The sequence below is a fragment of the Podarcis tiliguerta genome, assembly GCF_965153285.1.
Source record: "Podarcis tiliguerta genome assembly, chromosome: 3".
Lineage (NCBI taxonomy): Eukaryota > Metazoa > Chordata > Lepidosauria > Squamata > Lacertidae > Podarcis > Podarcis tiliguerta.
Window position 1 is genome coordinate 66,272,987 of NC_139536.1, and position 12,345 is coordinate 66,285,331.

The window sequence follows — 12,345 nt, forward strand, 5'->3', positions numbered from 1 at the left end:
ATAACTAAATATTGAAAATCTGTTATTTCTGAATGAAGCCCTCACTGGCTGTTGTGACTAAAATGTATCTTTGTGACTGTTCAAAGATGGTGGGTTTTTAAAAGCAGTCCTGTACTAAATGTAGCCCTTTCCCTCAGGTAAAGGGAAGCATAATAAGTTGGGTTTCCATCTTTTTAAAAAGTTTAATCAGATGTGTCAACTAAGCCTATGCTGTACAGAGGCCACTGCATATGTGAAACACTAGTAACGTACTGTGTGTGCCGAAATCTGCCCTTGCCATGACAGCTGCTCATTCTTCATGAAATACTATACCAACCTATGGAAGTCGCTTATGGGGAGGGGGACTGCTGCCAGGCAGACTAAGAAGCCCCTAAATCTTTTCACATTAGAGTTCAAGAATGCTAGAGTAGATGCTATCTGGATCTGGCAAGTTGTTTATTTTAAATATGTCAGTAAGGCCTAGAATTTTGTCCTTTGTCACTATTTGCCTCGGTTCTTCACGTCGCTCCCTGAAAATGTCACTTCAGGCAGTAAAGACAGACACAACAAATGTATTCAGCTCCTTTGTACACTCCTTTTCCTCCCCTGCTTTCTATTGATGCAGCCACCTGCCTAGCTGGTTTCCTGCTTCTGATGTATTTAAAGACTATTTTATTGTTTGTCTTAATGTTTTTAGGAACATGCTTCCTTTTTACAACCATTACCGTCTGCTAGCATTTTGGTACAAATTTGTTTTTCATATTGTTCTAATTTGGGCAACGTTTCTAGTTTCTGAGGGAAGCCTTCCTGTCTCAAAAGAACTTCCTTGATTCTTCTTGTTAACTGTGACAACATCCTCTGGTACCCTTTCTGATCTGCAGTATGCCTTCCAGCTGAGCGTCTATTTCTAATACAGAAATATTTTTGCATTTTTCTAGTCTATCGAAACCCATCTGCTCCGAAAATCTAGCACTGGTTTGATGTACATTGCTGAGTGGAAGGGTGGGCTGCTTGAACACAAAATGGGCCACCTCACTTGCTTTGCTGGAGGGATGTTCGTTCTGGGTGCAGATGGAGCACCTGCTGATAAAACTGGACGTCACATTGAACTTGGTGCAGAAATTGCCCGCACATGTCACGAGTCTTATGATCGCACAAGTAAGCATTAAACTTTGGGGGGAACCCTCTGGAAAAGAGCTACTCCACAAAAAACTTGCCCATTTTTATATTGATGGTTAGTGCTGTGCATTTTGCTTTCCCCCACCCCAACATAGTTAATACATTTTACTTTTTCTGCATTGAATTTGTGTTACTTGTCATCACAGAATCTCAGACTTGTAGAGTTGGAAGGGTCCACGAAGGTTATCTATTATTTTTACGTGCCCTTCACCACCAGATCCCAGAGAAGGCTGTGCTAGAAATCAGTTCCACTCAGTTTACTTGGAAGCTTCCCCATTTCAACACACATGCATTATGTATCATTTTGCCTCTGTTAAAACACATTCAATAGATATTGTACACAGTTGTCCAATATCCATGTACATCAATGGGAAAACTTCTAAAGGGTTTGTTTTTACAGGTATTTTTAAAAAGCTAAAAAGATGCAACATGTTCCCAGCAGATTTAAATGTATTCTTATGTCTTGCACTTAACTGCCTTTACTAATAACTACTTTGTAGATTTCAGTAGCGTTTTAATAGTTGCTTCTGCTTCCAGGGGAATGGGCACTTGTCTTGTAAACTTCCATGTTACACCAGAAACTGTCCAGTAAAGGGAAAAGTAGCAGACCTTTGTGTCAAGTTTGGCTGCAAAGTATGATCACTGCATGCAAGAGCTTAATTTTGAATTGCCTAGAACTTGAAACAAGCACAGATCAATATTTATTAAAGTAGTTATATGCTACAGTCTCTGACGGTATACTGCAATAAAACACAAAAATCATTAAAAACTGTACAAAACAATAATTAAAATGGCGGGCCAGACTAAAAGAACTCAAACCAATGCAAGACTTGTCAGTATAAAAATATATTGAAGAGACACCTAAGAGTCAAAAGTGAGGGTGCTTGCCAAATCTCGGCTGAAGGAGTGTTCCCTAGCCTGACTTCTAGTTGAGATCAGTTGAGCCTATTTAAAACAGGCTAAACTGTTGGCATATAAACCCTTTCAACCAATTGGCATTATGTACTCAAAAAATAATAAGATTTTAAATATTCAAGCTAAAGTTTTATCAAGGATGTGTTTCCTTTTCCAATAAAACCTGGAGTGAGAGAAAGCAATATTGCTAGAAAACTTAAAGTGGTTCATACATAAGGCCTGATCATAGTCCAATGTTATCTTTGACTCAACTTTCAGCTTGGAAATGTTGTTGCCTACAATTTTTAAGCAAATTCATTCTTCTAGTTTTGTTTCCCCAGTTTGCCCTTTTTATTCTGCATTATTCCCTGGAAGGGACAGGGATATCAATAAATGTCATAGAAGAGGTGTGTTTTTATAAGTTTTATTGGGATGCTTTCAAAATATTTGTGCCCTCCACACTAAAATGTCATGCATTAGTGACGCAAGCATTGAATAGTGGAGTTCAGAAATGGCAAAAATATTTCTGTGACATAGTACTAACCTTATATGAATGATTCACGTAAATTAATAAAGCTCTACCACATGCTGAAGAGTTGAAAGTTTTTCATGTGCCGACTCATTTGGATATTGCACATTGTTTGTGTAGGCATGAAGCTGGGACCAGAAGCCTTCAGGTTTGATGGTGGAGTTGAGGCAATTGCTACTAGACAGAATGAAAAATACTACATCTTACGGCCTGAAGTTATCGAAACCTACATGTATATGTGGAGATTCACTCATGATCCAAAGTACCGGCAGTGGGGCTGGGAAGCTGTAGAGGTAATATATTTGTTTGTTACTTTAAAGGCTTAATTTTGAACAATGTGTTTTATTTTCACTCAAAATAAGCTTGCCTAGTAAAAACTAATGATTTTTCTGCCTCATGTGAATTTTATAATTACCCAGTTCCTTAAATAATTCCTCATTAACAGTGTCCTTATACATTGCTTCTAACTCCTTGATTTTACTTCCTTAGTGCCCTCCCACCTTGTGCATTAGCTGGAAATACTGATAAATACTCAGCTTATGAGTCTTAAACATATGGGAGGAAAATATTAATCCTTGTGACCCACATGTGGGGGGTAAATAACAAAAGAATCCGCTGGGTGCCCAGATTCAAAACATCGAGCTTTGCACACTCTGTAGCAGAAGAGAGCCCCCAGTAGCAGAGTTTAAACACACAAAAGTCTAGCAGCAATATCAATAGGAATATAGGTTGGTAGACCCTTTTACAGTGTTCCTCTTTTTCTACCACTCTTGCAATGAACTGACTACACACTGGTAAGTATGTTTAAAATACTTTATTTACAAAATGTTCCAGAGATTCCAAAGATTCATGCATTTGGCCAAGCAGCAGGCAAGGAGAGTACTGGCAGAACACTCTTGGGTAGAATATACAGAAAGCATCAAACACATGCTCTAAGCTTGGTGCTTGCTTAGACAAATCTTCTTGACTAGTTACATGGCACAGAGAGAGGGAACAGGAAGAGAAGGCTTCACTTCCTCCCACATCAGAGAAGTGTGACCTGAGTCTAGGAACAAACTTCTCTGTTCTTAACCCCTTCATGTACTAACCAGCACTCATGCATAGTTATGCTTGACTGCAGTTTCCCACAAAATATCCCAGACAGTTCTCCACAAATCTTCTATTTCCTTTTGTTTGAAAAATAACTATTAATTCTTTTTTAGTATTTGTCAGTACCTCATCCCGTTTTAACATGAATATATTCAGTGTTCAATTCCTTGGATTTATTGGCTGCCGGTCATGTCAAAAGTGACCCCAAAGCAATATATAGTAATTACATAGCAAATACCACAGCCAAACATAAAGTACAATGCAACTGTAATCATAAATATCAGAACATGAACATCAGACAAATATTGAAATGGTAAAACCATAATAGTAACAGCAGCTGCAATCATTCACTGGTACACTTATCAGTAGGGCCCCATCAGCAGATACCAGGATAACTTCAAGTATTTAGGTCCCAAGTCATAATGTGCCCAGTATCTTTCAGTATCTTCGACTTCCATCAGAATGGTTGGTGAGCTGGGAAACACATCAGTACAATAGGAGCTTTGTCTAGGTGTGGAATAAAGAGGGTAGTTTTTCTACTCTGCATGTCCTTCGAGTTCAGGAACTGTATCCCTTTGAAAAAACTACAGTGTAGGGAATTTGAGGACTCCATTTTGAAGTTGTGTGTTAAATGGCTCAAAATCAATGAGACTTTAAATAGTAATCATTAACTGGTCTTATTGGCTTCGGTTGGGCAGTTGTTTTACATTTGCTGTGATGCTGATGTTTAATTGTGCTATTTTATATTATTTAAAATTTTAACTTTGTGCTATTAGGTGCCCTGAAGATGTTTTACATTAAAGCGCAGGGTATAAGTTATAAAATATCAAACTCCTCTTTTCCTTTCTTTAAATTCAGGCATTGGAAAAATACTGCAGAGTAGATGGCGGCTATTCTGGTGTTAGGGATGTTTACAGCAACCGTCAAACCCATGATGATGTGCAGCAGAGTTTCTTCCTTTCAGAAACCCTCAAGTAAGCAATTGAAACCCTTCAGTTTAAAAGTTGAAGAGCTAAGAGTATGGGCTGGCGTACAGGGCAACGGAACAAAAAAGGGGTATGGGTATATGGGGAGTCAGAACCAGGAGAAGCAAGCAGGTTATCGCTAGTGGTCTTTCAAAGACAAGATGGTCTGTTTACTGAAGTACCATAGTATTTTAACAGATGGGAGTGTTGCACATAATCTTGGTGTGTGGTGGAGAAAATTAGTTCTGCTTTTTTTGGCAAAGAATTGTGTGGAAATGCTGTTCGGGGCCAGAATAGAAGCAGGGGGCTTCAGGGGGTACTGCTGATGTCTTCAGCAAGCATGTCAGTTCAGACAAGCACAAAGAAATGTAACTGTGACCAGGAACGCCAGGGCTGTGATCAGGCAGATTGGTTCCAAGTAAGGGTGAGACTGAAGTCATTTGGTTCTGTGCCTCTGAAAACTGACATGTGGGTAGTGTCGGACCTAGGACATAGGAGAACCATGGTCAAATTCCCACTCAACCATGAGCATTGAACCCATCCCTGTTTCTCCACTTACCCTCCAGTGTTTTATGAGAATAGACTGGAGGAGAGAACCATTTATGCTGCTATAAGCTCAGTGAAAGAAAGTCAAGATATAAACAAATACTGACAGAGCAGGTGTGCTAGAAAATCCTGTGATTCAATTCATATCAAATAGAAATTTGCTTAGTTACCTTGAATTCTCCATTTTCTGACCCAACCCTACTTTCTGTAACATGGGAATAATAAGTATTATTAGTGAGAATTTATGAAGTGATTTGAACTCTGGCTATGTGCTATACAGTGGTACCTCGGGCTCAGTACTTAATTCCTTCTGGAGGTCCGTTCTTAACCTGAAGCACCACTTTAGCTAATGGGGCCTCCTGCCGCCGCGCTGCCAGAGCCCGTTTTCTGTTCTTATCCTGAAGCAAAGTTCTTAACCTGAAGCACTATTTTTGGGTTAGCGGAGTCTGTAACCTGAAGTGCATGTAACCCAAGGTACCACTGTATAAGCTTTACTATCTGTGGAGCCTGACAGAGAGCAGTTGCCCAGGCAGATGGAGGGGCTGATGGAAAGAGAAGGTTGGCAAACTTTAGTTACATGCAGTTGTTTCAGTTGCTTTTCTCCAGAAGTCTGAACTTCTCAAGGAAATGTTAAGGAAGTAAAGGTGCTTCCAAATCAGGTAGGCGAGACCATTTCAAAAGTCTCTCGAAGCAAAGCTTCAACACCTAAGCATTAATTCTTAAATACTATCTGAAATGTAGTTCTGTGCAGCAAAGTAATCTAGTTTTCATAGTTGAGCCTGGTTTGATTTATGAAGGAGTTATTCCTTTCTGTGTCACAGAGCAAATTGAGCAGTGGATTTGGCAAGCTACCCACCTAAAAGGAATAGTTAACACTGGCTGGACAAATACTTTATTACAAATACTGTGTTCCCAATAGATAATTTGTGAAGGGACAGAAGAGGGCTGCGTGCTCTCGAAGGGGAGGCTCTGGAGCAACTGAGTATCATCTGGCATCTGCGTGAAAACTATGGAAACTAGATGGGCCTTTGGTCTGATCCATCAGGGCTGATCTTCTGTATATCATCCCTTCCAGAGGCAACAGGGGCTTTCTAAGCACCATTTAAGCTTCTGGAGCATCTGTATATTGGAGATCAAAACAGTCCCATAGCTGCAAATCTCTTCACTCCCCATGTGTCATTTTGAGTGCTAAACTGCTTTGCGCTTACACAAAAATGTGAGCTTAGAAAGGGAACTAAAATTTAGATGCAGTCAAGTGTTATTCTAGCTATTCCTTTATATTTTGTTTTATTTATTAGATTTATATCCCACCTTTTGTCCAAGGAGCTCAGGTGGCAGACATGGTTTTTCCTTGCCCCATTTTATCCTCGCAACAACCCAGTGAGGTAGTTTAGGCACAGAGACTGGCCCAAAGTCCACATAATAAGCTTGAACCCTGTTCTCCCAGGTCCTAGTCCAACACTAACCACTATGCCACATTTAAGATATATTGCACTTTTATTGATCTAGGTGTTTTGAGAGATACAAATGATTCCATTATTATTCCTATGTGAGCCTTCCAGTTTTGTAGTTTATTAAATATCCTTTTCTTTTTGCCAGGTATCTATATTTATTATTTTCTGAAGATGATCTTCTACCGTTTGAACATTGGGTCTTTAACACTGAGGCACACCCTCTACCAGTTCTGAAAAAAGAAGAGGAGGAAAAAAGAAAAAGCCAATAAAATAATGCTGAATTCTGTTTGGGGCACACAACGTAGTAATTAAAATTCCATCATTTTTTAGTTTTGAACCAATTTTTTGCAGTCTGGTGTCTACCCGTACAATATTTAACAAGGGACCTAAAGTAATTAATTATAATTAAACGTATTTATCTTTTGACAGGAATTGTAACTTGTCATCTCTAGATTTTGTTAGGCTGCAGTATGCATCTGGCCAAATAGAATACAGAGGTCAGCATGTTACTTGTTTTCCATTTTGTTTTTGACTGCAAAATCCTTTCCTCCTCTGTGAGGAGATGTCTGCTTTAAGCTGTAATACTTTGCTGTGTTGCAAAAAGCCATAAAGAATTAAGTATGAAGAGCTTTTTCTTTTTTAATATATGTTAATGTGGTTTGTCTATTACTAGAGACAAATCTGACTGTGACAGCCTCTTCTTATGCGGGTCTATCATTAATTGGTAATTTGAATACTTTAGAAGGTGTTCTGTTCATAAGAATAGTTTCATCTCATCTGTGTGCACTATTATGTTAAACTGTGGCTTTTCTTGATAGGCAAAGTCCAGATGTTGAAACCCTTAATAACAATTTTAGAACATAACTGCAAATCAACTTAAGTAAATTTAGGGCCCTTTTTTTTCTTTTCCTGTATTTGGTTTCACAAGAAGCCACAACACCCAAGAGCATAGTAGCTGCCATCTGAACTTACCCTTATCTACAACAATTTGAGACTGCAATTCTCAAAACCTTCTGTAAAAGCTGAAACTGCAAAATTTCACCATGATTTGCATTTGAAGGCACAACCTGGTTTCTCCTGAAACTTGTAATTTCTTATGAGAAACGGGTTGATCTGTGAAATCCTTTGTGTTAAGCCTTAGCCCACTTAGAGACTAGGACTGGCTAGTGTTGCAAGTATGTTGATTGCCATTTCAGACATTCCACTGTGTGACACTTGGTAGATATGCTGTGGAAGTAGGAAGAGAAGGTGCTATGCTATAGAAATCCACATTTCAGCTTTCATTCACATTTGAGAGATGGAAACAAACCACTACTTCTTCAAATGCTTTGCTTTAAAAAAGATTCTACTCTGTACTCATATTAATCAGTGTTAATCAAAGTGACAGAAATGGAATGTTGGTTGAGACAGCCCAATTTTTTTCAATAACTGTGGTTAGTAGTCTAATCAGAGGATGAAACAGCACCGCTTTTTCCAGTTTACCAGTTGGGATGCCTTTCTGAGCAGAATAGCCTTTAATTAGTGATTAATATAGTAAAGCTACTTGGCCACATAGGTGCCTGTGATTTAACAGGTCAACACTGTTATTCTAATCTATTGCAAACCTTTTTATGCTAAGAAATATGAGAACCACAGATTTGATTCAACACAGGTAACTCTTTGGTAGCTGAACGACTTTTTGGAATGGTGCATAAAATGAGTGATCCACAGATTTAAAAAACCTGGTGATAATCTGCATCAGTTTCTGTGCTGATGAACAGCTTTACACAATTCTAACTTTCAATATAATAGATTTACCCAGGGCTATGCCACAGCATTTGTGAAGGCCATAGGAATGAAATCTCTTATATTTCGATCTGGTAGAATAGTGAGAGAACAAAAGCAATAATTCCCCCACCCCCCAAATTTATGTATGATTCCTCTTTCTGTGCCTCCATGCTACATTCATTCCCTACTCACCCATCCCAATTTTTTTAAAAAAAATATTCTAAGATCAGGCATGGCAGCTGAAGAATCAAAGGAAACCATGCGAGTTGCTGGCACACATGAATCTCTGGTTATTACAAATGAGTTGGCTAGCAAATTTTCTTAAACTAAAACTTGATTATTATTCAAGACTGATGTTCAAGTAATTGGATATGGTGTTGGTGTATGGATTTTTAAGCCATCACAAGAACCACTATAATAAAGTATAAAAATGAAAATATAAGCATTTTTTTTTCTTTATTTAACTAGAACCGGTGTCACATTTCTGATTCTGGACTTCTGCTAACATCTTTACAGTCCAGAAAATCAGTTATACAAATTGAAAGAAGCCTTTCATATGCTGTGCTTTTCTGCTATGTGCCTGTGTGCTTAATTCTTTACTCATTCATGTGAAACATTAATTCAGATGTTATTCATGTTAAACATTTTTATTTGAAAATAGTTGGATAGCCTGATCTATAGAAAATCAATACTGTGGTAAATCTAAACATTCCTTTACTATCTGTTATGAGAAACCTCATATTTTATCCTCCCCCCCCCCCCCTTTTGAAGGAATGAAGGGGAAAGGAGCTTCTGGTTTATTTCTAGCTCACAGGCTATAATGCATTTTTCAAACTGCAAAGAACATCCTGTTCTATCACCCAAAGCACTATTGTGTGTATATTCAAAGTCTAAATGCAGAATGGAATTAAATTCTCTAATTGTTTAAGCAAATAGTGGTGGCTTTTGCCATATAAAGAAAATATATGCAACACACAAGCGAGAGGACAGGATCAAAATATACTCAGCCATACAGGTGTTCTCATCTGGTAACTTGGAATGATGTAAGTCTGCTGGTGTTGACTGGCAGACCTCTGTTTTTAAGGTTAATTGGTTCTTCAAAACCTAAAATGGAAAAGCAAGACAACAATTAAATGTAGGGCTGCAGAGTCACCAAATTTTTGAAAGTTGCTAACTGTATAAGTTTTTTTATTTTTAATGATATTTTTAAATGATTTCCCAAGCTTAAGTTACAGCTTCAACGGAAGAACCCCTCTTACTTTTTGTGGAAGCTAGTGTCAGGGGGGGGAATCCATCTTCTGAGCAAATTCTCCCACAGAGGCATAGTAGTAGAATATGAATTATCCCATTTGAGATCCTGTATGAGGAATAAACATTAGAACCAAAAGCAGAGGGCATCTTCTAAGACTGAGCCCATAAAAATGGCAGTGATCTTGGATTACCTAGTATGGTTTTCAGTTTTCTAATATAGTATTCCATTTCTGCCTTCTGACTGAAGTCCTGCCAGCCTCCATTTTAAACAGGCTGCCTTGTAGAATTACCACGCCCTTTTTTGTGCCAATTGATTACTTCTCTTCACGTATAAATCTGGAACATTTTGTTTAAAAAATGTTCTGTAGATATATAATCTGCTATGTATAGCTAAGACAAATTGTCCTGATTTTCAAAGGCCACAATCCAGATAGTATTTTCTGTTCAATTTAGTAGGCTTTTAAACATTCCAAGAGACGGCATCATTGAACTTAAGTAGCCCTTTTGTAACTTGCTTTTCTGGGCTTTCAGCAGATGCTCATACATAGAAGTATTGTCTGGTTAAGCAAAGCTCAGTAAACCCTATAGCCCTCAAACTGTGTAATGCCATATGTAGTGAATTGTTAAAAATAATATTCAGTCCAACCCCATATTCTAGGCAGGATACACCACACCTTAAGCATCCTGTTTCTCAAAAACGTCCTGATAGAAGCCTTTAAAGGGAATCATTTTTCCAACACTCTCTAACAGTAGTATTTTATCAGTGGTTCAGGTCCAGTTGACATCTTTTATTGCCTAATGCAGGCATAGGCAAACTCAGCCCTCCAGATGTTTTGGGAGTACAACTCCCATCATCCCTGACCACTGGTCCTATTAGCTAGGGATGATAGGAGTTGTAGTCCCAAAACATCTGGAGGGCTGAGTTTGCCTATGCCTGGCCTAATTCATAGATTTCTCCCCTGTTTGTTGCCAATTTTCCAGTGTGGACCTCATCAAAACCCACTGGTGCCATTTTGGGGAAACCTGGCCAAATGTGTGAAATGGTTACTGTGCTTCTGTGAAACTTTTTTGTCAGTCACTATAAACTGAGTGGAAATAGGAATTTATAAATGCAGCAGGAATTGTACTGGATATTTCTTATTTTCCCTCTTGCAGGCAATTTAGTGATTATTTCACCAGGTTTATTTTCCCTAATGTATTTGACACAAGTGTTTTGATCTGTTACATATTTCTCTTTATGGGAAGTTGTGATTATGGTAGTTTTTTGTTCATTGGTCTTATTATTTGAAAGAGCACAATGTTTCTATAACATACAGTAATCAGGTTGTATGTACAAGCTGCACTATAATGTACCTTTTTTGTAAAGTGATGTAAGTAGACAAGAAGATTGTATCTCCCTGTAGAACTGCAAAGTGTAAGAGAAACATGTTTTTATATCTTCAAAGCAGTAATTTATGTTAACACAAAACACCAAAGTATAAAACTTCAGAGTGATCACCATTTAAAAAGTTGTAGCTACAGTCCTGAAATTATTTACAGTGGTGTAAATAGCTTCAGAATTAACTTTTAGTATTTCCTAGAAATTGTCACACAATCAAGCTGGAAATAACACTGTGTTTACATTCAGTAGGAGTAACTATGGGTGACTGAGCTAATGCTGACCACTGTATATGTAATTTAAGGCAATTTTTAATTTTTTTAAAGTGTCTCTTCCTGTTTCAACAGTGTCTAAATCTACATTGCTCTTCAGCATATCACACTGCAGTTGTTTAAATATATATTAAATCCTGAGAAATGCGAATTTAAAGTCCATGTTTGTTTATATGACAGCTCTATGATACCCAGTGACACCTTGTTGATTCAGTAAACTTGTGTGGTCATATTGTGTATTTTTTTAATTATTATTTCTGCATATCCCACTTAGTTTTCTTCCACCTTTATAGAAATCTCTGAAGTTATAAGAGAACAAAATGCTTACTTTTTAAGAACTATATTTGTAAAACAAAACAAAAAAAATCTATTGTGAATAAAGTCTTTTAATACAGCCTCTTCTTTTGGTGGATTTTTTTCCTTGCACTGAAGTGCCGAAAGAATTAAAGTTATGCTGGATAGCTGTATGGGAGGTAATGAACCAAAACTGGTTCTGTAGATTTATATCTGCTACAGTAAGGTAAAGGTAAAGGGAGCCCTGACCATTAGGTTCAGTCGCAGACGACTCTGGGGTTGCGGCGCTCATCTCGCTTTATTGGCCGAGGGAGCCTGCATACAGCTTCTGGGTCATGTGGCCAGCATGACTAAGCCACTTCTGGTGAACCAGAGCAGTGCACGGAAACACCGTTTACCTTCCCGCCGGACCGGTACCTATTTATCTACTTGCCCTTTTGACGTGCTTTTGAACTAGGTTGGCAGGAGCAGTACTTACCAACTAAACCAGAAGTAGCTAAACTGCAGCCTGCAAGCTATATCCAGTCCTTGCCCAAGTGATTTTTGGTGCCCCATAAAGCCACTCCCCCAATAATGTGCTAATATCTATGTGTGTGTAATCTACTGCCCTGCTATTCTTTTTCCTTAAGGAATAGGCACCACTGCTGTCAATTAGTCTCTGTCAGTCTAGTAAACCGGTGGAGGGGCAACGTTGCTTCTTTTCTGTGGACTCTCCTTCCTTGCTTTTTAAGCAGAGGTTGGATGGCCA

The 12,345-nt window shown here is 38.3% G+C and overlaps 1 protein-coding gene across 2 annotated transcripts in view; it reads left to right on the forward strand.

Annotated features, from left to right (window-relative positions):
• Positions 1 to 11,697, forward strand: part of MAN1A1 (mannosidase alpha class 1A member 1) — a gene marked incomplete at its 5' end in the record, with an annotated part of 51,086 nt that extends 39,389 nt beyond the window's left edge. Inside the window, 5 exons of one of the 2 annotated variants that reach the window (XR_014509949.1) lie at positions 918 to 1,137; positions 2,702 to 2,874; positions 4,529 to 4,644; positions 6,781 to 10,492; positions 10,544 to 11,697. Coding sequence is in view for 1 of the 2 variants with exons in the window: in XM_083435215.1 (XP_083291341.1) it covers positions 918 to 1,137; positions 2,702 to 2,874; positions 4,529 to 4,644; positions 6,781 to 6,904 (633 nt within the window). Of the gene's footprint in view, positions 1 to 917; positions 1,138 to 2,701; positions 2,875 to 4,528; positions 4,645 to 6,780 lie in introns of both variants that reach the window. The other variant, XM_083435215.1, reaches the window with a different exon arrangement.
• Between the last annotated feature and the right edge of the window lie 648 nt (positions 11,698 to 12,345).